The sequence below is a fragment of the Anguilla rostrata genome, chromosome 13 (genome assembly GCF_018555375.3).
Source record: "Anguilla rostrata isolate EN2019 chromosome 13, ASM1855537v3, whole genome shotgun sequence".
Lineage (NCBI taxonomy): Eukaryota > Metazoa > Chordata > Actinopteri > Anguilliformes > Anguillidae > Anguilla > Anguilla rostrata.
In genome coordinates this window covers 16,089,005-16,115,402 of record NC_057945.1, presented here as the reverse complement: position 1 = coordinate 16,115,402, position 26,398 = coordinate 16,089,005, and the positions used below count along the sequence as shown (strand labels likewise).

The following is a 26,398-nucleotide window of genomic DNA, read 5'->3' as shown; positions in this document are numbered from 1 at the left end:
AGTAAGAAACAGAGGCAGACAGGGGGAGCAGATAGAGGCACAGAGTGCTGCAGACCCAGGGGACCGCATGTCAGAGAAACAAATAGATCCTGTCAGCCCAGAGGCAAAGAGGGGTGCAGGAGATATGAGTCTGTGTCGGAGTTTATGAGCTTCTGTGTGTGTGTGTGTGCGTATGTGGATGTGTGCCTGTGTGTGAGCATGTGTGTGTGCATGTGGGTGTGTTCACTGGTAAGCGTGTGTGTGCGTGCCTGTGAGTGTGTTCACTGGTAAGCGTGTGTGTGCGTGCCTGTGAGTGTGTTCACGGGTAAGCGTGTGTGTGTGCCTGTGAGTGTGTTCACGGGTAAGCGTGTGTGTGCGTGCCTGTGAGTGTGTTCCAGTGGTTCACGGTGGTGTGTGTGCCTGTGAGTGTGTTCACGGGTAAGAGTGTGTGTGGTGCCTGTGAGGTATTGTTCCTGTAGTGGTTCACAGTGCTGTGTTGTCCTGTGCTGCTGTGTGGGTACGTTCAGACTGGATTCGGAGGTGTGACTCATCCTCATAAGAGCTTTAACTGACCAATGAGTCTCCTTCCTTATTCCAGCCCTCCCGCTGGCCCCCATCATGCTCTGCAGTCCCTTACCGGGCCACCTGGCTGATGACGGGAGCAAAGTTGGTCGGCCCGTACAGCTGCACGATCCTCAGGCTCTGGAAGTACGCTTCCAAAACCCCTTCAATCCCCACGCAGTTGGGATTTTCATTGTCTGAATTCTGCGGAGGAAAACACATGAAACCTGATGTTAAAATCCTGGCTTCTCCCTAGGAGTTGTGACTTGGTTCAGTCTGTGTATATCCTCACCTCGCCTATAGCATTTGTCTACATAGGAAATTGCATGGGCAGTTGTGTCTACATAGGTAGAAAAAGGCCAGATTGCCAGGATACATTCAGCCAATGGTTTTTTACTAATGATTTTTATTTAATGACACCATTGTTCCCTACTGAAGATATAGTAAGAGCATATTCAGTAGTCATATTCATGTTTTATTTTCATATTCATATACGTTTCTATGATGACATGATGATCCTCCAAAAAGATGCAGCTGGGATTCCGCCCCTGCATGCATTCATTGCCTAAGGTTGGAGCATCTTTCAGTGTCTTTGATACCAAGGCAACCTAACAAAGAAGGCAAAACTCAATTTTCCCTTTATGTTAAAGCCAGAGGCCACTCTATGAACTATGTCTATGAATAGAAATGAATAGACACTAGAGTAAAATGAGAAAAAAAAAGACTTTTTTACCTCCAGGTACGAGAATGAAAACAAGAAAAAAGGGAAAAAGTAGTTGAAGTCACACCTAATTAGAATTCTGCTTTAAGATGTTATATTTCAACTGGTGATATGAGCCTGCTGAATTTCCATCGATTTATGTGCTATTTTAATGGGGGTTCGGGTTTATGACACAATGATGCCACGTCTGCAATTGCTTTCCATTACTGAACAATCAGACCTGAATTCAGGAACGATTCATCAACACAGCTTATTGAACAGCAAAATTGACTGAGCTAAATGAAGATAGTTTGTGTGTGTGTTTGAGAGAGAGAGAGAGAGAGAGAGAAAGAAAGAGATAATGTGGTCCTTGTGGAAACAGTTAAGGTGAATACTTGTTCGTAATAGTTATTAATGTTGCAGGCAATACTTGTTTATCATTGGTTGTTGTCTATGCCTTGGCAATAACAACCCATTGTATGCCAAGCCGGTAAACTATTTCAGCTGTACTGAATTGAATTGAGAGACTGAATTGAGAGACTCATAGCTTCTAGTACTCTAACAACACTAGCTGTAAGAAAACATCTTGGGATGGTGTGGACAGAGAGATGTAACCTCTTTTGCATTCTTCTTTGGAGAAGAGGGGGAAATCTATAATACTGAGATTGTGATGAATGCAAATGACTTCCTGGGAGTCACCTTCCCTTCATTGGAGAGGGTGTGAGCTCGTGTGCATGCGTGTGGGTGTGTAATGAAAGTGTCTGTAAAACACTCAGAGAGCATGTCTGAGGTGACATACAAGCCGTATTTGATCCATCTCCGGCAATGTTGCAGATATTCGTGCTGCCTGCTCCTAATGACGTTACCATATCATTAAGTGATTTCATTACAGATTTCATCAGACAAAAATGTACTCTTTCGCTTTCCTCATCTCCAGTAATGAAATTCACTTATTGTGGAGAATGAACAGTGAGGAAGCCTGGACATAACTGAGCAGAGAAACTCAGCATGAAATTTGAGAACTTCAGAACTGCACTCTAGACCACAGTGAAAATCCATCGGATGCTAATCTTACGCAATTAGACCGCCTCTGCATAACTGTGCTTCTGCTGTTATGCTACGGTGGCCCTCTGCTGGAAAAACTAACAGGTAGAGAACAACAGTACTTTAGAAGTGAGCTGAAGTGAGTTAAAAGTGTTGGTGTACCAAGGGATTGCATTTAATTTAGGGAAGAGAGGAAGGTGCAAATATTTTAGATAAAAGGAATGTTAGAGGCTGTATTTCAGAGTAGGGTATCATTGGTTATCTGTTTATATCAGTGTTCCCAGTTCTACACAGAAATTCACTGCTCCATCAGGAAATAGAGGCAGATTGTTAAATGACAGTTCAGCAAGCAGAATGACCCCTCCCACAAAGCTGATCCGAGCCAAAGGTTCAAAGCACACTGTGTCCGGAGAGGATGACTTTGTGAATGAAAACAAAGTTCTGGTGTCCCTTCGTTCTTTGTCAGATTTGTCCCTCACTATACTTGTTTAAGTTACTCTGTGATACAGTGTACCGCAGCTCTTGTCTGGGCTGCTGGGTGACATGTCCAGCTGCAGCAAGGGTTCCCATGTCACAGCACCCTGAAATTACCACTAAATTGTGACACCACATCCAACAAGTAATCATGACAATATAAATATATCAACAATTATAACAATCATAATTATACTGTAGGCAAAGTGAGGAATAATGTGAAATATGTACGGCACTCTGAATACCGAACACAAGTGCATCAACAGATGAAACACCTCACTTATTCAACATGTAAAATATATTTATTTGATTTAATATGGCAATTATTAACAAAAACATTAATTATCCATTAAATCGACAAATTAATTGATAGATGGAGCAAACTGTTAGATCAACCTTTATCGAAATGCACAACCCATAACCAGATTAAAATTAAGATAAATTAATGAACATGAAGAATGCCAGGCCACCCCTGTTGACACACACACACATACATACAGACCCACACTCACACACACAGACACTCAAATAGAACACCCCCCCCCCCATCTCGGTTCCTGCTCTGTGTCTTATCTCCAGGCTATGCTGGCTAAGCGCTTTGAAGCTTCCTATGGCAGACAACAACCAAATGGTGTATTAGATGTCCGGCAACACTAAGGTGGTGCTTTGATTTGTAAAAAATCTTCTGAAGACCCCATGGGACCTCACTGTGGACCCCTGGAGACCCCGGTTGTTGATTTGTGCAGTGGCGGTTCTGACTGCGGTCCGCAGTCCTGCAGGGCGGTGCATGGTTGCGTGTAGCGTGCCCCAGGGAAGGATGGTTATCTCTATCTTATAAATTATCTCTAAATTTTCAGCCCTCCCTGATAAATCAGGTCCACTTACACCAGTTGCATGCACATTCCTCTGGTGAAATGGCTACTCAGCCAGTGAACTCCAGACTGGAAATAAGGAGTGGCTTGCACAGTATGGAGTTTAGGGGAAAATGTGAGTTGGTCTGCGGTCCTCTGAATGGATAAAGGATGTTGAAGTAATGAAACAGGGCCCGTTAAAAAATAGGAATATATATATAGGAATGATGAATATATTATCATCTGAGATAAGGCATTTCACAGCTACCCTTAGCAGCAGTCCATACATAACATTTTGCTTCTTATTAATCAAGAAGCCTGGGATGAGCATGTTTGCATGTGTCCCTTCCAGAAATAACTCTTTAATAAGTCATGTTGTTTATCCGGCCCCTCCAGGGAAAGACCTCTTTAATTTAGTATGGGGGTGGCAACCTTATTTATCTGAAGGAAAAGGAAAAGTATTATGCAAGTATGGAAGCTCGGCTGTTGCCACTCCTTTGTAGTGCTAATTGACTTCTGTTCTGACATAAATATACTGAGATATTGAAGTAGATCTTGAACTAGTTTTGCAAAAAGACGCCAGAAGGCATGTACATCAGTTTATGCTTTAGATGGAATGCTTGACTGACAGATTACAGCTAACCTTAACATTACCTGCTTCCTAAAGTGACATGCTGCAAATAAAGTACGCTGAGTGAGTTGCACGCATTTGAGAAGGTCAGAGCCAGAAAGAGCTTCTGAGATTTTAATAAATGAAGGTCCATGTGCCAATAATAGGCCCGGCACAGATATCATAGGGGCTTCCTGGAAAACAAGTCATTCTTCTGTAGTAAAACAACAGCTTTCTAAGCAGTCTCTGCCTCCTAAAGTATTATTCCATGTTGTATCTGACCTTATTGTGTTCTTCTTTTTCTGTGATTATGAAATTTTCTACTCCCTATTGTCCACACATTTGCTCAAACTGACAACCACTTCATAGATTAACTAGCTATTCTAGCCAGTGTGCTTATACATAATCAAGGGATTTACTTGTAAGTTTCTTATCCAGCAATTGTATATATTTCCAGCATGTTATCATTTTTAATAAATTACTGGTACATGACTATTCACAACTCCCATGAATATTATTGAATTACCTATCCATTGTATAAAACTGAAAGTACGAAGTTATATATATTTATTTTATTTAAGTAGAAAAAAACTTTAGACACTTCAGCTAAAAAAATACAATAAAACTGGTACCTTACCAGAGGGAACACGTGTGAGATCTTGCCGTCGGGGGGCAGTTTGGCTCCGAACCCGTAGGCGGGGAAGAGCTTGTCGCTGTCGTAGTCCTGGATGATTTCGCCCACGGCCTTGAGGGCCATGGCGTAGGCATTCATCTGGTAGGGGTTCATGTAGTGCAGAGAGGTGGGCTGAGATGGGTTTCCTGTCAGAGACCCAGGACACAAATCAAACCTCGCTCGCTCAGTCGCCAGTCCTCCTTCAGTGATATAGGGCCTTTGCTGTAGATTTCCATTACTGTCAATCTTGAAATGCCAAGAATAAAAACCTTCAGTCCAGAAAAATAAATGAACGACAACCCAGTGTCTAATAACCTGGCAAAACACATTGTGAGGATTAACAAGTATTAATTTAGAGACAACAAAATTGGGAAATGCTCATACACACATTCAAACCAACTGCTAGTAACACAAAATAAGCAACACAGAAAGTACTTTATGCAAATATGTTTCTTGCAAATAACAAGAGCCATCGGTTTTATTCTAGATTTTTGTACACTGGCATTCTCCTTACTTTCACAGTTGCTGTATGGCACAGTTGGGTTAACATGGAGTAAGATTTACCATTAGATGCAGTGAAGTCTATGGCGACAGTGAAGTTGAGTTGAGTCCTGGAGAAACATAAACATTGAAAATAAAATAAAAAAATAAAAAAAACACAGCAAAATGCACAATGCAAAATGTTTGCTAGTTTGTGTTTTTTCAGGTTCATGCATAATTTGGACAGCTATAAAAATGAAAACTCCCACTATTGATGAACAATTTTCATACTGTATACTTATGCTGTATCAGTAAATAGCAGTTAATAGCATTTTACTGAGGTCAGAGGTAAAATAACAATAAGAATGGTAGATACAGCAACAAAGAAATAATGTTTATATCACTGCATGGAAGATAATGCAATTTTGTGATTTGATTAAGCACCCAGTTATATCATAATTTCATCTGAATCAATGGACTCAAAAATAGATAAACAGGTTAATATACATAGTATAATATATAAAAATAAACAGATGAACCTTAGAAGTGAAATTAAATTATACATATATTTAATAGTTGTACTTGAGGATCAGGATACCCCAAAACCTGGCCCTCTAGAGAGCCAGAACATTCATTTTCACATGAAAATAACAAGCTAATCAGATTCAAACAACCAGGTGTGGCAAATCAACTCTGTGATTAAAAGCTGACAACTGCAAAGTAATAGGAAGAGCAGACACTGTAGTTTTCCCCCAAGAGTTGGGAACCGCTGACACAGATGAAAAGCACACAGACACAGAACTAAAGGAAATGTCGAGATCATAATTTATTGGCAGTTGCTTTTAATTTATGAAAGCAGTCTGTGATGTCACATGGTAAGCTGGGCCGCAATACAGTGTACTGGGATTCTCAGCTGAAATGAGTGAAAGTTCTAAAAGATATCCTAAATAATATTCCTATTGAAAACACGTTGGGCCTCATTCACAAAACATGTGCACGATCACATTTGATTGCAAACTGCGTGTAAGAACGCTTTCAAGTACATTTCTGGCATTCATCAGTTTTTATCTGTATTTGTTCATGGCTGTTTCCTTATGCAAATCACATGAACAGGATTATGCATGAAATTTACAAACAGCCAGCATTCATCATTTCATACACCTGGGATATGCACAAAAACAAAGGTCTGCACATGTGTCATGAATCTCATATTGTTTTTTCATAGGAACATTTTTACAAACAAAAGTAATAATAATTTAAGAAAAGAAATATAAATAATTAAATGCACGTTGAATGCATTCTAAAGCTTGAACAAACTCAAGAAATACAAAAATAAAAATAGCACGCACAAAAATGACACAGAATTAAAATCAAGTGTTCAACAGACCGAACAGAGACATACGCGAGATCAGCGAGGCAGATAGTTTATCACTTCTCAGAGAAATTATCACAGTGCTCTTTAATCATTTCGCCACGAACATTATTCATGTCAGAAGTGTCACCCAAATCCTGACTGGCTATAAATCTGTATCAGGCCCCAAGCCCCACAGTAATTTGGTTAAGCACCGTATCAACGCCTGCTATTTCACCGCGGTGTTATCTGACAGGGAGACCGCGGTACACCACGCAGCGCGGTGCCTAAGCATCTGATCATTCCGCTGATAGCTGTAAGTCCACTGAGTCACGGGGCGCTTAAAGAACATCGGCGTGATTAGCATTCCCCTTACCCTCCCCGGATGAAATCCACAAACGTATACTCAGACTCCACTTTGAAGGACAGCAGTGTCACCTGGAAACAGCAGTGGAAGAAAGGCTACATTAGACCTCGTTGGAATATCACGACGACAGACAATTCACTGCAATTTTCGGCGTGCGACAGGCAGATTGCGAATTTGTTACTCACTGTGCCGGAATTGACGTATTTTTTCTTTTTGCCTTTCTTTTTAGGGTTTAAAACCTAACGTGGCGGGAAAAAAAAGAACAAAAGAATTCATAGGTATATGAGTGACAGGTGGAAAATATTATACAGTTATCCAAACACAAGTCATAGGTTTCAAAGATAAACCTTACAGGCTCAGTGTAAACATTGATAACCTGAAAGAAGTACTGTGGCACCTCCTGGCAGTTTCTCTCCTACCTCATACACATTGAACTGGCTTTGACCCCGAGACAGCTCTCTGTAGCTGGTGGTGAACTCACCGATGAAGTCGTGGCTGTGTGGGGGGGGGGGTAAAATGGGGAATTTGATAGGGGAGCGAGAGAAGGTTGAGACACATGAACACATTCTCCTCCCTACGCAGTCTTTGTACCTGAACCTCGTTCCTCACACAGACATCTTTGAGCAAGCATGCCTCGCCCCCGCTCCCCGCTCAGACACCCTGCTTTTCACCTTGCTGAAATAATTGGGTAGAAATATAATATAAAAATATACACGTACTATGGAAAACAGAGATATGCATGTCTCTTCAGTGCACCTCCCTAATGCCCCTGAAGCGCTGTGGAATTTTGCTTGGAATGTTTGATACTCCGGGATCGCGGCAGGAATATTTATAGACGGCACAAGATCTGAAGTGACATTATCAAAGAGCAAGCCGGTTCACTCCTCAGGAGGTGAACTCACCGGAGAGCTGGGAGGAGGTGCGTAGGAGGAGAGCGGAGGGAGGAGACGGTCAGACGAGAGTCTCATTCCCTATATAACCCCCCCAGTAATGTGACTCAAGGATTTAAGTGCCACTCTGTAACGCTCTCTTACAGTATGTGTTGGGTGCTCTTTAAACCACAGCCGAGGGACTGAATATCTAATGGGGAAACATTTAGTACACTACAACTGAGTTTTGTCCTAGGTTTTTAAAAAATCTTGTATACTTTCAAATTCACTGGTCATTGTTGCAAGAGAAGTCAAAGACGTAACACTAGTTTGAATTTATAACCAGAAACAGGGATGACGGCAGGTACGCAAAAAATAATAAAGTAGTAGTAACTGTAGCATACATACTGCCTCGCCCATTAAATAGATTGTTAGACATTGATATACAGACTTTTTATGTTTGTTAGGCAGTTGAATTAAAATTTTTAGCTGTGGTATAGTGTGCTTACTGTATGTACAGCTGGGGACAGCACTGACTAGATACAATAAGTAGATGAAAAGGATTTTTATACCCATAGAGCAGCGTTCTAGTGTAAACGTTATGGTTAGTTTGATTACTGGTTGTCATGTTTCTCCACTCAGTGGAAAAGGTACGGCGCAGAAATGACATGTCCCCATGTGCTGAGGGAGGAACTGGATGGAAAGAAATGTATGACATGAAACATGCATGAGATAAAGGTATTTTGTTGTACAAATTGCATTAATAGCCAGAGCAGATAATTCCCCAGGGGGACTAAATCTACCAAGGTGGGAACTGATGCACATTGACTTTGAAGGAATTATATACGCCACAGGAAACTGTACTGTAGTCTTCTAAAAGAGACTGAGGGGGTTACATTTGTTTTTAATATAGACACATTCCAAAGAAAATCGCTAAAACCATTAGTGTCATTTCCAGACACAGTGAAACTGACGCTCACAGTCCCGTGGGCAGTGAACTCACAAAGGCAGGGGCCAATTGAGCGAGAGAGAGGAATGTCAACAATAGGCCGGGGAATGGAGGGGAGTTGAAATTACCTTCCATCTCTGTCCCAATCATACACGTCCACCTTCACCGTTCTGGCAGGGCGGGGGTGGGGAAAAAAAGCACAGAAATAAAGATTTGAGGTAAATAACGAGAACGAATGTAGAAAAGGCACAAAATGGACAGGAGGAGAAAAGTGCAGAAAGAATCGAAAAGAGAGGGGGGTGAAGCCCCAGTTCCAGCAGGTCTCAAATCACCTTCAATAAGAAACGAGCACCTGGAATCTGACACAGTCTAAGCTGTGCACAGTTATCTCCGCATTGGGATTTGTGCATTTCAGGTGCTGCTGTATGAAGACAAACATGCTGCAACCCTCACAGCACAGCGGAGCCACAGGTGCGACTCTCTGCCGCAACGTGCCGCGGAAAGCCTCAAATTATTCCTGCTGACTAAAGAACATGGGGCTTATGAGTGCTTTCTGCAGATTAATAGAGGCCATTACACTCCAGAAATAATTCACGCTAATTCAAGAGGAAATAAAATGTGTTTTTTTGCAGAAATAACCATTAGCGGTAGCATGGGAAATGTTACACTGCACTTTAGATTAAAAATGAATGCGCATCTGAATAAGGTACAGACCATGAGGTAGGTGGGAAGTAACATAAGTTAAGGTTATCGAAGCTCGGTAACTGTATACGTACATTAATAAAAAAACGGAAAAACAGCATTTTGACACCGTATCCCAGTCAGGTATTTCCTGATGAGGATATGAAGGCATTGAAAATATGTTTTTTCATTAGTAAACATACACCATTTTCTGGAGCCCAGACTACATTTTCCCAGTTTTAAAAGAACCAAAGTACTTGCAGGATTAAAATATTAAAAGAAAAAAAGGCTTAGTAAAATAATTCTGAACATTCCCTTGACTCTTGTGCATGTACTTATTCTGGCTCGCAGGGTTGCCAGGCTTTAGCCCTGCTTACAGTAACTGGAGCTGGCAGATAAGCAGTGAATCTCATTGTCTTTATCTCAAACTAAAGCACACATGCAAACACACACATACACACACATGCATGCAAACACACACACACGTACGCACACAAACACGCTCGGACGCACACACACACACCTCAGCTTAAAGGTTCCCTCAATCTTCGTTACAGTGAGGAAATGTAGAGGGGCTTATGAAGTTTACCCATGCTGGTTTCCGTCTCATCTCATTTCTCTCCTCTTGGCTCTTTTGTACTTAAAATGCGAGAGCAAAGCTACTCGTAGCGTAACGGTTGGCTCTTCCTCTCAACAGCCAAGCTAGCTGAGAGCAGAGCGCTGATCCTCTCGGTTAATTCCGATAGTGCCGGCGCTGGCCCGCGGGGCCGAGGCGGCAGAATGCCGATGTTACTCTGAGTGTGCGAGCAGAGTGTGGCGCCACCCTCAGGACTCCCTGGATGATTAAAGGCCCGGGAGATGGGGGTGAGGGCCTGTCTGCGTCTAATGACAGCCGCCCGGAATGCCTGCTAATGCATTGTGCCTGGTGGTCAGCAGAGCGAGCCTCTGCACCTCTGCTGCTCGCTCGCCCGTCCCACGCTGCTCGCTCACCTGTCATAGTCGCCGTTGCACAGAGCGCGCACGGGGATGGTGAAGGGCTGCCACACCGGGTTCAGGGTGTTTTTGATCACCTCTGTCTTGTGGCAGATAGTGAACCTGGGAAACAGAGCATACATGCACAGTGAAGCACAGAGCTACAGTATATATTGAAACAGAGCACAGAGACATGCTGAAACACAGAGCGCAAACTCATACTGAAACAGAGCACAGACATACTAAAACACAGAGCACAGACACATACTGAAACAGAGCACAGAGACATACTGAAACACAGAGCACAGACATACTGAAACACAGAGCAGACACATACTGAAACAGAGCACAGACGTACAGAAACACAGAGCTACAGTATGCTGAAACACAGAGCACAGAGCCATGCAGAAACACAGATAGCAGGGCTAAACTGGAACACAGAACAGGACTGAACTGGAACACAGAGCAGGACTGAACTGGAACACAGAGCAGGACTGAACTGAAACACAGAGCAGGACTGAACTGGAACACAGAGCAGGACTGAACTGGAACACAGAACAGGACTGAACTGGAACACAGAACAGGACTGAACTGAAACACAGAACAGGACTGAACTGGAACACAGAGCCTAGCTTAAAGACGAAGGCCCAGTGACAGATGGTGCCCGGCCCAACAGGCCTGGCTTCCACTCAGGCTGCACTCACGTCCCATCCTCATTGCTGCGGTAGAACACCAGGAAGGGGTCAGACTTTCCAAAGAAGTCCTTCTTATCCAGTTTATTGGCACAAAGCTGCATGGTAGCAATGTCCTGAAAATACAGAAAAAAGAGAAAATGAACAAATAAGGCAAGATTAAAAAAAGGTACTTGGGAGGTAAGTTATGGTACAAATGTGGAAAAAACAAACAACCCCTCAGAACCTTCTGTTCAGTGAATATAAAATAATGTTATCTTTCTTGGAGAATTGCCCTGTGAAAACTACATTTACAACACTCCATTATTGTTTCCTAAATAATTAATTTCCCACCAGCCACTTTTTGGTAGAAAATCAAATTAAAAAAGAATTATGGGATCAAACTGCATATTTACCAGCAGGTGGAAATTAAGAAATAAGAAAACCAAACGTGAAAGATAAGTGTGCCATGAAAACTCTATTCGGCAAACTATCTACACAGTCCACATCGGTGTCAAAAGTCACCATGTACAGCAGCCCACATGATGAATGAGGAAGGAGGAACATCTGAAGGAAGCACTATGAAAATATTCAATTTGGAGTATTTTCATACATTGGATATTATCAGGCAGTAGGGTGGACTGTTTTTTGCTGTTACTCTGCATTTAATGGATCAGTTAATTTGCTAACTGCACCGCATCTGGTTTCTTTGGTCTTAACTGACTGCTGGCTATTTAGCTGAAAGCAAAAAGATGCAGACCCAGTCGTTCAGTAGTATTAGCCACCCATGGCTGCAGGTTTCATTTACGTTATATGGTTGTGATTCTCAAACCAAAGGGGGCATTATCACAACATAGCAAGAGGAAGTCAGTTTCACTACAAAGAGTTTTGGTCTTAACCATCCAGTCTGACTCCATGGAATTGTTATAAATTCTTTATTTAAGATATGAATAAAGATATGTTTCACTTGCTTAAACTTGTTAGATTTCAGCCACTCTGAGGTTTGATTGAATTTCTCCCTAATGCTCATAATGCACACGCAAAACCCTGTCTTCCGTGTGAAAGCATGCTGGTTCTGAACCTGTGAATATTCTGCATACGATAAAACATACACCCTTTCTAATACGAACATGTGCTTTGTATGCAGTAAATATGGTTAAAATTTAATTTTTATTCTGAAATACACAACCATCTGTGCACATTATATGTCTGAAAGAGGCAATAATGACATTGTTTAAGTTAAGTTATGTATTATGCATTATATTCCAGACTTTATGTTTATTTTATACTGACACATGCAGTAATATGTTTTCCACAACAGATGGTACGGCTGTGCAGTACAGTTCAGTGGTGCAGAAATCCATTTCTGCATGCTTACTTTAGGTTCCCACCACACACACGACCAAACTGACCGTGAACAAGGAGCATGGCGTATGCCTTCCACACCAGGCTGTGAATTTGTGCAGAGTGAAATGAAAGTCGCTCTGCATTATGCCCACTGGAGTCACCCACATCGCCTCCCCCACATCAGTGGTGGCAAGTGAAGGATGCTACCCAGTTATTCAGTTGAAGGAGGATCTATTCTATCCTGACCTGTGACCTCTGACCTCTAGAGGTCTTCTGGTCTCTCCCATGAGACTTTTGCTGAGGCAGTGCTGGTAGGGGCAGGGTTTCTACCCTTCTAGAAAAGCGATCGATTCAAAATTCATGCAATAATCGCAGATCAACAGGCATGCATAAAAACCAAGGGAAACCCCAAATCACCTTGAGCTACCCAATTTTGGCAGCAGAAATGTTACAATTAAAGTTGTTAGATTCATTTTCATCAGCCTGGAGGCTACATTGGCCCAGATTCATTCAAAAAAAGGTTTTTGACTTAGGGATAAATTCATGTGTTATGTAATTTTCTTCACATACACAATTTGATAAGTTAACTTTGGTGATTCCTTAATCAAGTTGCATTTCCAAAGAAAAGCATAACAGTTGAATATAATTACAAAGTGAAATCAACCCCAAAGGCAGAATTTTTGCGATTAATCAGTTCCAAGCACTTCTCTCTATTTCCGCACTGTGTACTGTTTAATCATGGCCCTGATAAACATGTCCCTTCCTAACTGAGCCTCAACAATCATTCACCCACCGAGGAACACGAGGCTGATTCATAATTCAAATGGTTTTGCTAAAGCAGAAGAATAGGACATAACTCATTAATATGTATGGCTGATTGCATCTTCATTATGCAGGCACACTTTCTCATTTGTGCTCAGTAAGAGGGAGGAATGTGTGGATTCCAGGATGGAGTTCAAGAGAAGATATATAGCTGTGCACTTCAAGTTTTAAGAAATCATTCCCTGAAAGTTCTGCATTACCAAGAACAGCATGGAGGAGGCCTGGGTACCTCCGGGGAAGGGGGGGGGGCAGAGGTAAAGGCAGGGGAGACCCCATTTGTTCAACTGAATCACTGGGTAGTGTCCTCCTGTGGCTTATATGCTTCAAAGGTTGATCAAGAAATTTTCCACTGATACAACACAGGCATGCGATCTTTAAAATATTTAGAATTTAGCAAGCAAAAAGAATTTAGCAAAGAAAAAGTGGGCTATAAAATGTATTTTCCAAACAAGGTTTTAAGATATAGCCTACTCAACAATGAAGCAAAATTCCATTAGAAATGAAATAAGAACAAACAACCTACCATCTTGTTTTCAAAATGAAAGGATAAATAAATAAAGAGATAATACAAAGGTGGTGGTACCAGTTGCTAAGACATTGCAACATGCATTCAGGCAGAAAACGAGGAATCAATTAGAGGACATGAGGAGAAAAAACTCTGGGAATTCTCCGTGTGGACTCTTTGGTCGCTAACCTCTCGCTCTCAAATAGCACCTCAGGTCTCGCCTCCTGCTGTGCTCCATCTTTCATACTGAACTAATTGATCTGCTAAAGAAAGCACTGCATATGAATATGACTTGCGTACATAAGTGTACTTAGAGTAAATGTGTATATATACAGTATTCATGCAATTTGCATGAGCGTTTATGACAGTGTACAGCTTCAGGGGGGTGACTCTATGTGAGCACTGTGGGAGTGCATAGGTGTGTACAGTATGCATGCATGTGGCCATGCAAATGAGTTCGCCGCGCAGTACAGACCCGGCAGTTGCTGAGCTCCTCAGCTGTAAATATAATGGTCCCGCATTTCTTTCCTGGAATCCCACTGGAAAAGGAGAAAAAAAAGCAACAGGTTACGAATCAGGGCAGAAAGATACGGCTCACCTTGGACACAATCTGCTGTGTGTGTGCGTGTGTGCGTGTGTGCGTGTGTGCGTGTGTGCGTGTGTGCGTGTGTGCGTGTGTGCGTGCATGCGTGTGTGTATTTCTGTTTAAGTGCATGCATGCATGTACGTGCATGTGTGTGTGTGTACCTGAGAGCCCATGTGTGAACTAGTTTGCAAGTGTGTGTGAGCTCACATGTACAGACGTCTGTTTGTGAGCTCATGTGTACAGACATCTGTGTGTGAGTGTGTGAATGAGTGAGTGAGTGAGTGTGTGTGAGAGAGAGAGAGCGAGAGGGGGGGGTGAGAAATGGAGGGGGAGAGAGAGAGAGACAGAGAGAGAGAGGGAGAGAGAGACTGTTTTTAGAATCCCAGAGATAGATTGTGACCCATAGGTCAAGACTGCTGGCTGAACACACAATTACTATATACCCAAGACTGTATTATACACACAGCAGATCCAGACTCCTAATTAGTGGAAAGAAAGACAAAACAGAACGATGTGCACAGGTTCCAAATCAGTCAGTTCTCTGTGTAGAGACACAAAACCAGTAATATTTTAGCTCTTCCTCTCATTGTATATTCAGATATAATGTACCAGTCCATCATCATAAGAAACTGTTAAAGTACTAATGCTATACTGGCATCCTCTTTTTGCAGTTTTCACTTCAAAAAGACATTTTATTTCTTCATTTAACACTCGTGTCACACTGTAAGGCCATTATCGTCCAGGCTGATTCATCTATGTATTAAAATGGAATTTCATCCCATGATCCATGATGTATGAGGGAAATAAGATCAGTATAATTATAATATTATCCAATGGGGAGCTTTTGCCGGAATGGAAAGGGGAATCCCTAATGCATTCAATTTAATGTCTGCATATCTATCTATTCACATGAATAGATATGCAGACGAGTTACAGGCATGTCTAAAGAGACATGATTTAGCATGTAGTACAGCCTTTAGAGCTTTTCAAGCAGCTTCATATCAAACGGTAGGGTCTTGCTTTAAAAATCTTTCCTCAATACCTAATTTACTTGCCTGGTATTATATGGCTAAACATTGACTCATAAAGAACACCCTGAACGGTCTACCATTTGCATGTAAATGCAGTCACAGCTTGACTGTCTTTACAAGATACAGACAGAGCGTCACTGTCATAAATGTAGGCATTCTACAGACATGGGGCTGTTTTACACATTGAGAAATGTCTTCTTGAACATACATTTTGTGTCAGGATGTAAACATGTTAACGACAACGATGCATTCTGCTGAGTGCATACACCTAGTGGGCGACAGACCATTTAAAATGCCCTTGAATCCCCTTAGTTCTGTGGAGAAATCTAACCTCCGGCTCATTCTGTGATTGTATTACACGAAGAGGAAAGCGATTTTCCTGTGGGTACCACCACCTCCCCGCCTCCCCCCCCCCTCCTCAACTGCAGCAATCGCATATCACATGTATGCAACGTGAGAGACAGGTCAGCAGCCCACACGCTAGCAATTTAAAACATAATTAATCCACCTTGTGTGTTCCTTACTCTGCCTTTCCAATCAATGCATTTTTTTCATAAACAAGGAAACCCAATCAGGAGAGGATTCGGATTAATCCCGTGATAAATGAGTGCTGTCCAACTTGGCTTGATGCGCTGCATCTCAGTGGCGACCTTCTTCGCATTTCGATGTCTCAAAAGCAGCCACAGAAATTCCAGCCAAGATTCCGTGCTCGCGGGAATTCTTCATGTTTTAACCCTTTGTAACCCAATCGCTAAAACTGACACCATTCCTCCATCACCATCGCGAATCACATTTCATCACATATTTTATTTCTGATCTTTGCAGCGCCACACACATCCTTCTCTGTCATCCAATCTGATTATCTAGATATCTGTATCCTTCTAGCACACAATCACTTCTATCAGAATGCAACTAGATATTTAACATTTACTTAATTGGTAAAAAAAAAAAAAGGACAATAAAAACTACTGTCTTGCAACTAATTGTGCTTCACAAGCACCAGCAAGCAACCAAGGATCTGAGCTTTCATGATACTCAAAAAAAACACAGTTACCTATATACCTATAAATATAAATAACCCACAATACCAGGTCTTCTGTAAGATGCAAAATACAAAAATAAAGCAGGTACAATGTATATGTATTATTCTAATGAGGATTCATGTCAAGTGGTATAAATCCTGGTACACATTATACAGAGTTGCATTCAACAAGGTGAACATTTGCAAATGTTTGCAAATATATACATTTTTTTTATTTTTTCTGTTAGCTTATGTTCACCGGTTGTGTTCGCCAATGTTAGCTAACAATATGAAAAGGTAGGGTGTTGCTAACAAACGGCGACTGAACCAGTTGCATCTGCGAATCTAGCCGGGGTGAGCATTGAAAACAAGTTGATCGTCATGTAATGGATGTATGTGAGAATGCATGTCAGAAGCCAAATTTGTATGTCACAACGTGGCAGTTATTATTCATATTTTTTGTTTTGGTAAAGCTATCTAGCGATCATAGTTCAATGTAACTGTAAATCCAATGACAGAAAATTTGTACATTATTATTCACTAGCTAGACACTCCTGAGACCCAGCCATTCAATGCATTTGTGTTTGAGCATATCTCCCAGCGCACACAAGCGGCTATGTTAATTCCTACTGTAAGTTTAGGCTCTGTAAGAAGACAGCTTGGACTTTTCAGTAATGTACTGTAAGGTGTGGGGTTGGAACCTTGAAAACTTCCTCTTCCTTATTGGGAAAAATGATATCTATTACAGGAAGGACATTGCACAGAAAACAACAATGGCAAGTCTATAAATATGTAACTATTATGTTTGTGAGTTTGATAGTGAGATGATTTGCATCAGGTAAACAACTCAAGAACAGTTTGGTGAGTTTTCATAGTCATAGCGTAATGACTTTTCACAAGAAATAAGAGCCTATTAATGAAAAGTCCTGCGTTCTGGAAATCAGGATTCAATAACAGTTTATTTCCACCTGCTACCCAGCATGCTTTAGGAGGCAGCTCACAGACTGATAGAATTCTGATGAGAAATGTTGATGGAAACTCAGGCGTAGATTTGCCAGATGAAAAGGATCCAGAGGCAATGTTTGTGGTAAAGGCAAGAAACCATGCCCGGACTGGAATCCATGTAAATACTTTGAGCAATACTCTGTCAACAGAGAATTTGAGGACTAGTTGTCCTTCAATAATCAGAGTGATCTTAGGTGTCAGGAACTCAATGCTTTCTCTGTAATGTTTTTGCATGGCCTTTGGTGTTGTACCAAAGAATACAACAGTACTGGGGCCACCAAAGCAAGAGTTGTGATAATAGCTGTCTCCCTGACAAAAAAATCAATGTTTCAAAAACATAAAGTCAATCATACTCAATCAATTCAATGAAAATTAATGATCTTGAGGGGTAGATCTGCTTTGGAGAGTCAGACCAAGATGTGACATGTCAGCCCACATCTACAAAGCAGTCGACATCCGCTCTGTCAATTTGTGCCAGGAAAAGCCATTTCGGCCGGACTGAAGGCATTTGTCCTTGACACCCTAAATGGCACGGTGTCCATTTATATATTTGCGCAATTTATGGTGTTGGACTTTAGAGTCTACAGGGCTAGAACACTTTCACCGGTACAGAGGGAGGAGGCCTGGACACAAGGTTAAAGGTACTTCACTTTAATAAAGCTCCTGGATGCACTGCTGCAGAAGGACCTGCCAGGAATTGAAAGATCATCAGCGATGAACTGCCACAGAAAAAGGAAGAGGAGCATCTGAAATGGCGAAGAGCTTAAACTAAAAACTTTTTATACGTGACTGTTAAATTTTGTACACTAAAGTACACTTTTAAAAACACACTTTTCTGTCTTTTTCCACAGCTCTCTTTCAGCCCATGTCATGATTATTTTCCACGCTGGCCAGCTGTCAGGCCTTTGCATTCACTGTGTAACAGTTCCTGGGCAGAGGCTTCTCAGATCTGTCCCACAGCCACAGTCGGAGGGTCTCCAGGGTGTGTTTTGTACCTCAAATGTGTCTGTCACAATAAAGCTTTCCAATTTCGCCCGTGCCTCGGCTGTCCCGTTTCCACCACACAGCTATTTGTCACAGACCCAAAGAGAGAGAAAAAAATTGTAAAACTGTAAAAAATAAAAATAAATAAATAAAATCGTTTGATTAAGGGGTGCCCTCTTGAACGTGTCCCCGACGGGCCCGGCCTCAACACCTGATGCACAGAAACGGACGACGGGGCACACTCTGCCATGCTCGCTTATTCCGGCTCGTGATGAAAAACCCTCATCCTCCAAACCCGCAGACGGGGAGAGAGGTGCAGGAGCAAAATACGTCAAGCTCAGCTTCGGCTGTCTTACATCTCCACCCCCCCCCCCCTCCCCCCGACCCCACCTCGCCCTGCCACACTCCAATTAGGCAGACTTTCTGACAGCTCCGTCTCCCGAGTTCCGGCAAGAATCAAATGAGAAGCAAGAAAGACGGCTCAGTCTCCCAATAAATGACATTAGAGGCATTAAAAGAGACATAACCCCTGCCATCAAAAGCCCTGATGTGCAGTACTGGAAACTACTAGGCATGCACAGGGGAACTGGATAAAGTACACACTTGGTTTCCCTGTGCCACTTCTTTAGTGTACTGACACTTGTGAACTTGCTAGTGATACATTTTAAAATCAAATTAGTGTGTCATTTTTAATCGGTCAATAGGGTTTTGAAGAACAAATTCAAAAGCACGACGTGCAACCACATGAAAAATACTGGAGAATATATTAGGACTGCATAATATTGCTTTGAGTATGTTTTCACTGATCTTGCAAACAGGACATATTTAGGGGGTTGGGGGGTGGAGTTTATGTAACTTTCCACTTTCAGATACAAATACACACCTGATCTTAGCATGAATAGTCAAGGACATGAGCAAGGTGAGTGTGTCACAAGATGTAGACAGTACACATGCAAACAGCTTGTCAGACTCATTTACTGCAGCAGGCAGGCAGGTACAAAAATATACTCTCCTCTCGGAATGTACAAGAATGTGAAAACACAAGGGGGGGCGTGCACATCCCCTTAGACTTTTTCAGCGTCTGAGCGATAAAACACCAACATCAGTCTTTTCAGAACAAGGACAATTCATTATGCATGTTTGTTTGTTTGTCTAAAACCCCCCTCCCCCCTCCCCCCATCACTCTGCCGCGCTTCTCTCGACACCCGATATCGAACCTGCCTCAAAAGGACGGGAGAAGCATCAAAATATGCAGGGGGGGGGGGAGGGGGGGAGGGGAGGGGAGGGGGAGGGCATCACATGAATGGTTTCCGTTCCTCAATATTTCATTGGCAGTGTTCCAGTTTTGCATGCTTTCAATTCTGGAGAAGATAAAGCTGAATACCAAAACAGCTTCATTAAGACATTGTAAAAAGGGCTACAGAACCCACCCAGAGCCGGAAATAGAGAGACTGCCCCTGACACTGACACTGAGACAGACACAGTAACATAGCTGAGCTGAACCCTTTCAGTGCTCCACCACAATAACACATCTGCAAAATGTTAATCAGTTAATCTGTTGATCTCTCGTCATTTTTTGTATCTTTTTAACCATATATTCTATTATGCTGAAACCTACACTTCAGTGACAATCACTAAAAATTAAAGAAATCTTTTCACTGCAACGTGTTTTTACCACACAAGACACGTGTATTTTGTCAAAACATTTTAATACTTAAACTTTTTTTTCTGCCAGGTCTCACAAGGTTATGACTGACACCCAGATTCACTACAGCCAAAATGCAATTGCTAGTACTTGCTGGGGTTCACAAATCCATTGACCTCAGCAAGAGCTGCAGGGGTGCAAACCCACCTTATAACATCATGGATCTACCACCGTATTTCACTGTAGGTATTACAGTACGTCTGTTTCAACACAATCCTGAGATGTCAAACCCCCCTGCTGATGTGTGTGGCCAAAAATCTTCGTTTTTACTTCCATTTCGACATGGGAACTTTGAAACTGGGTGTTTTTTGTTTATCCTTATCAAGAGTGAAAATCATTTTGGAGGTGACTGTAGCTCTTCAAGACCATGCATAGAAATTGTTGCTGGAAAAATACAATGGATCACAAAAAAAATAAAATGCAAGTCAAGGACAAAGAGAAATGTGGTCTTATTAGACGTGAGGCACAATCTGATTATGGATAATAGAATGATAATAAAATGACCTGACACTCAAAAATCCGGCAGAACCAGAACCAAACACATTTCACTGATACCCCGGCCCTGGGGGCTTCTGCCTTTCTCCAGACCCTTCCGTGGCAGTTGTGTGGTCTAAGCTGCGGGAGTAAACAACATTCTGCCTGGCGCTGGTTGCCCTGGCAGCTCCAGCGGAGCAGATAGTGATGGACAGTGAGTATCTGGAGACAGCGGACAACCCCCTTCACCTGAGCCCTTCAGACACAGAGCCCCTCGAGGGCTCACTGAAGGAGGAGCCTTCGCTCCCTTCGCAGGATGACCCCCCTCCCCCTCCTCCTCCCCCTCCCCCACCCTCAACACCCCACCGTCAGCTTCAATGAGACGAGACACCTGCCCCCGCCACCTCCTCCAGGAAAGACAACACAATCCATTCACTTTTAACATGGAGAGCGGCTGGAATAACCTGGATAACGTGAAGCAGCTGAACGACTCTGAGAAAGAGACGCTGCTCAGTGAGATCCTTCCCATGGAACCGGAAAGACAACAGATCGATGGGGGCTTCTTCTACAGTTGCATTTGCTCTTATCTGTTACTCAGCCCTCGTTAGCTATCAGAAGTAGGCAGGTTGAAGTGGTCGTGGAAGATCAGAGAAGAAAAATGATGCTAGAGTCACACAGAAGGTATACAATTGTTTGCCTCTCCAGTGCTGCACAAGGGCACATAAGAATATTTATGAGTACATGCTTGTTGATATGGAGCTTACCCCAAAGGAAAGCCAAACCTCATGCTATCCATTTCTTTACAAAGACACATTCCTCTCTGCCTTCTCAATGCAGCAAGCACACATACACACACGCACGCAAACACACGCATATACACACACGGATGCATGTGCACACACACACACACACACACACGCACGTGCACACATACACACGCACGCAAGTGCACATACACACGTGCACACACGCACACATGCACACACACTCTCTCTCTCTCACACATACGCACACACACAACACACACACGTGCGCACACGCACACACACTCTCTCTCTCACACAAATACCCCCCCTCCACACACACACACACACGCACACACACACACTGCCACCACTACCACCACAAGCTTCGCTGAACAGTTGGATAACCCTTCCTGATTTACATTTGCAGGGAATTATAATCAAAGAGGTAAATAAATAATGTAAGAGAAATCGGCCAATGGCAGGTGCTTTGATTTCGTCTAAGCATTCTATTATCCATGCCTGCTGAATTACAAGTGAAGTGATTAAGAGGGATTTTGTTTCCCTAAGCTGCTAAGAAGCCTTTGCTCTCATTGTAGAATGCTGAAAAGTGGGGAATGAAAGCCTTATTACTGGATCAATCCGCTAAAGTGTAGCTTCAACCAATCTATGTAAATGGCACAAAAGAGTTTGTTCTATGAAACATCTAAACTCAGTAAAGGCATGGTTGGGCAAAACGTAGCATTCCAAGGTCACATCCTGTGAAGGCATCTATATGTTCAGTTAGATAAGGTGAAAATTTGTTACCATGATTTATCACCATCAGTGGTACGTTACTCAGGTTTACAGAAAAATTTAAATACCTGTGTATTTCTATAGTATCCTAGTCTTTATTACGCAGTGATGGCCCGACTGACCCGTGACACATGCAAAAATGATGTACAGCATGGAATACTGTTTGGTAAGCTAAAGCCCAGCTAAAAGAGTATTTGTAAAAACATTCAAGCTGCCCTATGCATTGTTCCCATCTCCATTTCGTATCTGCACGACTAGACCATGGGTTCTGCATTCAAAATGATCATGCACGGTGACAACAGCGCTCATCATTCTCGTAATCAATCGTAATAATGCCTAGGATTTAGACAAACCCTTATGTGCTCATAGGGTTTTCTGTCAGACCTATTACATACAATGGCACTCCCCAGACACACAGTTGGCAAGCAGGAGCTGTTTATTCTAGAAGGAACAAAAATAGCTCCCAGCGATCTCCAGCAATCTCTCCCCCAGGTACGCTGAGAAGAGCCAGATGGGGAGTCTCCCAGCGCCCCATGGCCTGTCGAGCATCCCCCACTGTGGGGGAAACAAGCGCCGCAGAATCAGCCCCGACATCACACGCGCCCAAACAGACTGCAACCGCAAACCCCGCTGCCCCTCTCTGGCAACCCACACGCATATATAACAGCTTTCAAACACCAACACATAGCCAGATAGTGGGCAGACAAGGTCGAGAGATGGATGGGGAGATAGGCAGATATATTCATATAGAAATGTAGGGCAGACAGGAAAATCAGCCTGGAAACCAGGTGTAAAACCACATTTTCAATAGGTGCCCAACGGTGCGGTGAAATGGATTAAAGTCACCATCAAATGTGCTGCCCCAGTACAGAAAATAGTAACAGAAAGTTTGCAGTGTCCATACTTTCCCTACTTAATACAAGGGATATTTTATGCAAATAATACAAAAGCGTGTTTGATGTGTTGTGGACATGTTAGCTAAGATCAACCCAACCTCCCAAATACAGGTATGTTGGAAGCAATGAACCTTCAGTGTCACGACCATTTCCGAAGCCATTTAAAACATAAAACATGAACGCATTAATACCGGTTAATGTATTTTTAAAATCCTCTATAATACAAACACTGAAACTCAATTATTTGCTTTGAAGGCCCAGAGCAGAAATGGGAGCTTAATTTATTTTGCTCCGTAAATAAAATATGCCGATAGCCTGAGGGAAACCACTGCTATTAATATAACCCATTGAGCCTATAATATTAACCACAGAAACTCCTGAAACCGCTTTTCATCGATAGCAGCAGATGGAGTTTTGCAGCCAGGGATTGATTACTTGTGTAACTTGCTTTTCCCTGAGCTTTCCCTGAAGAAATCTCCAGCCCATTGAGAGGTTGACGGGACATCTGAGGGCGGTTGGGAAAGGAACCATGGTTAATTATCCATTTGAGCAAAGATGAACCACCCCACAGTGGGACTTGCACTCAGGGCTTTTGCGTAACCTAAGCTTCAGAAAAGTAAAATTAAAGCCTCCATTCCCATTTGCCCGAGGAGGGAATTTGTATTGCGCTTCATTTTGTACAGAGCATACAAAAAGGAAGCCATTTTGACAGTTTGCTCTTACTTGAACCAAACTTACATGCTACATCTAAGTGAGGCATAGCTGTGGCAGAGAGTATAAACATACAACTTGCACATTAACACCGGGAGGCTAACTAAAAATACAGTGTATATCTAAGTTTGGTTAATAAAAACCAGCTTAACCCTTTTTCAACTTGGAAAAGTTGTGGCCAATAATTAATGTGGATTAGATGTGACCCACGTTCGAAAGGAGCAAGCACAGAAGTGAATTGCTGATCTACAGAATCTACGATGTAACAACCTTTACATTTAAAAAAAATGTAATTAAAACACAACTGACACAATAGCAGCATTTATCCCATTAGATGGGTCTGGGCATAGCCAGGCACCAACAGAAAGTCTGTGAAACTGTGCACAAATCTAGACTATGCCAGGTTTACAGATTTGCCAAATGTGAGATTGATAACCGAATGCTATAAATGTTTTTGACATATTTAAGGTCTATCTTTAGATCTAGGGCAGTAAAAAGTATTTTAAAAAGACAGCAGATACTCAAATCTGGCCCCCAAATCCTAATCTGGCCCTGGTTTTCTTTTCTCTCAGAATAATGCAAAACAAGAAAATACCAGCACACTGCTATTATGCTCCCAAGTGATTTTTATTTAACTAAAATCTGTGAGCAGTGACAACGTTTCGACCATTTCGTTCTTCGACAGGTAAAGGTGGTCATGTGAGTACACCTGTATAAATAGACAATAGTGACACATCAGCAACTCCTTCTTAATTGATTCTGGAATACGTAACATTACACGTTGGTCACCGGACGGTCATCATGCAAGTGGTCCTAGGAAATACACACATACACTCTTGTTTTGCATTATTCTTCTCTTTTACCAGGCACCTGCGCTAAATTTTGGATGTGCGTATGCCTTTATTATTATAATTTATTTTCTCCCAGGCCATTAACTGATCAATTAATGCTACTGATTGGTCAGACTGTCACACCTGACTCCCAGTTAAAGGGAGGGTGGAAAACCATCGGTTTTCAGCCCTCAAATAGAAACTATTTTTCCACAACTGAGCCCTATCAAGCAATTCTGTGGAAAGACATGTCCAAACGTAACCACACTGGGTGTAGTCATATGTAGACATAACCACACTGGGTGTAGTTACGTGGAGACGTAACCACACTGGGTGTAGTTACATGTAGACGTACCCACACTGGATAATGATGGAGAACATGATCAATGATGGCACATTCCATGAATTTCATACAGCCTGTAGTCCAGTAGAGTATGTTCAGAAATGCCTGATGCTTGAACTGTGAAATGACTGACTGGACGTTGTGAAGGATTGATGCCACAGTGTCATATGAGCATGGCTCTGAACCGAAGGCATATAAAAATATAGGAATATGCTGCAGAATACTACCAGAAGAAAGTATGCCAAGAAAGAAAGGAATAGAAAAACAGGGAAAGAAGCAGTAGTAATGTAGCAAAAAGGCCGCCAGCTATTCTGGTCTGAAAGCCCAAAAAGTATAGCAACTACCAAAAGGCAGAAGGAAAAGAAAAGAAGGAGCAATCAAAAGTGTACTGGAAAGAAAACTGGAACCCTGTTGAACTGAACGTAGTGACACACACTTTAGATGATGGAACAGGGTCTTTTGGTGCTTGAGGTGGATTGCGTGAAGCAGCAACAGCCCTGGATTTCACTCGGGCTGACAATGGCTACACACTCCAGAGCAAATAGTGTAAAGTGGTAAATCTCACTGGGCGCACGGTGGGTAGCATCATGGGTGAGGAGGCGGAAAACATGCACACAGGACTCAACAGAGGATCTGTATCTGGTGTGAGACTGTGCTCCATTAAGAACTGTACATTTGTAAATGTTATTTTAATTTTGATCATATTTATGTGAGAGAAAGAAAGGTTTGATGAGGGACACAATTGCAGGAAATGGGTAAGGTTGGTATAATATTTATTGTAATTAGTATCATCTAAGGGGCCATCACTGTTCGGGTTTCAGGGGAAGTGCAGTTCATCAGTAAGGTACACAAGTTAAAAGAAAGATATTTTAAGTTGCTATTGTGTGAACACCTGACATGGTGCAGTACTCTCTCATTTTGAAAAGCATATACATGTAAACTGGAATTTATAACAAGCTGATCCATTTCAGGATTTCCTGTGAACTCATGCTCTTGATTATTTAGGTCAATCATATCTTGATCTGACATTTTATTTCATCATCAGCTGCAGCTGCAGAGAGCACGAGTATCCAGCTCATTTTATTGTGGTCCAGTATGTGAGTCAGCTATTAGTGTATGTTCAGAAAATGAAGCTAGGCTAAGTGGTTGGAACTAGCATATACACCTGAGTTATCTAATCCTGAACTAAATGTGCTGATGGGGTTTGACAGTAGGGTTTCACTGTGTTTATCATGAGTTGATAAATCAGTTAGCATTTAGGAAATGGGACCCTGGAATAATTCCTAGCCAGAAATTTAAAGGACTTCCCCAGGTTGTGTCCCCACCTCAGTTCATTATCATAAAACAAACCAACACTTACAGAGGTCC

The 26,398-nt window shown here is 42.2% G+C and overlaps 1 protein-coding gene across 1 annotated transcript in view; it reads right to left on the bottom strand.

Annotated features, from left to right (window-relative positions):
* The window catches only part of LOC135237871 (copine-9-like), a 96,902-nt gene that overhangs the window by 14,773 nt on the left and 55,731 nt on the right, over positions 1-26,398 (bottom strand). The window contains exons 7-16 of the mRNA XM_064305410.1: positions 14,382-14,445; positions 11,266-11,369; positions 10,580-10,684; positions 9,037-9,078; positions 7,510-7,585; positions 7,276-7,329; positions 7,100-7,161; positions 5,457-5,503; positions 4,857-5,038; positions 617-744 (exon numbers count right to left, since the gene is read on the bottom strand). Of these exons, the coding sequence (XP_064161480.1) occupies positions 617-744; positions 4,857-5,038; positions 5,457-5,503; positions 7,100-7,161; positions 7,276-7,329; positions 7,510-7,585; positions 9,037-9,078; positions 10,580-10,684; positions 11,266-11,369; positions 14,382-14,445 (864 nt within the window). The remainder of the gene's footprint in view (positions 1-616; positions 745-4,856; positions 5,039-5,456; positions 5,504-7,099; positions 7,162-7,275; positions 7,330-7,509; positions 7,586-9,036; positions 9,079-10,579; positions 10,685-11,265; positions 11,370-14,381; positions 14,446-26,398) is intronic.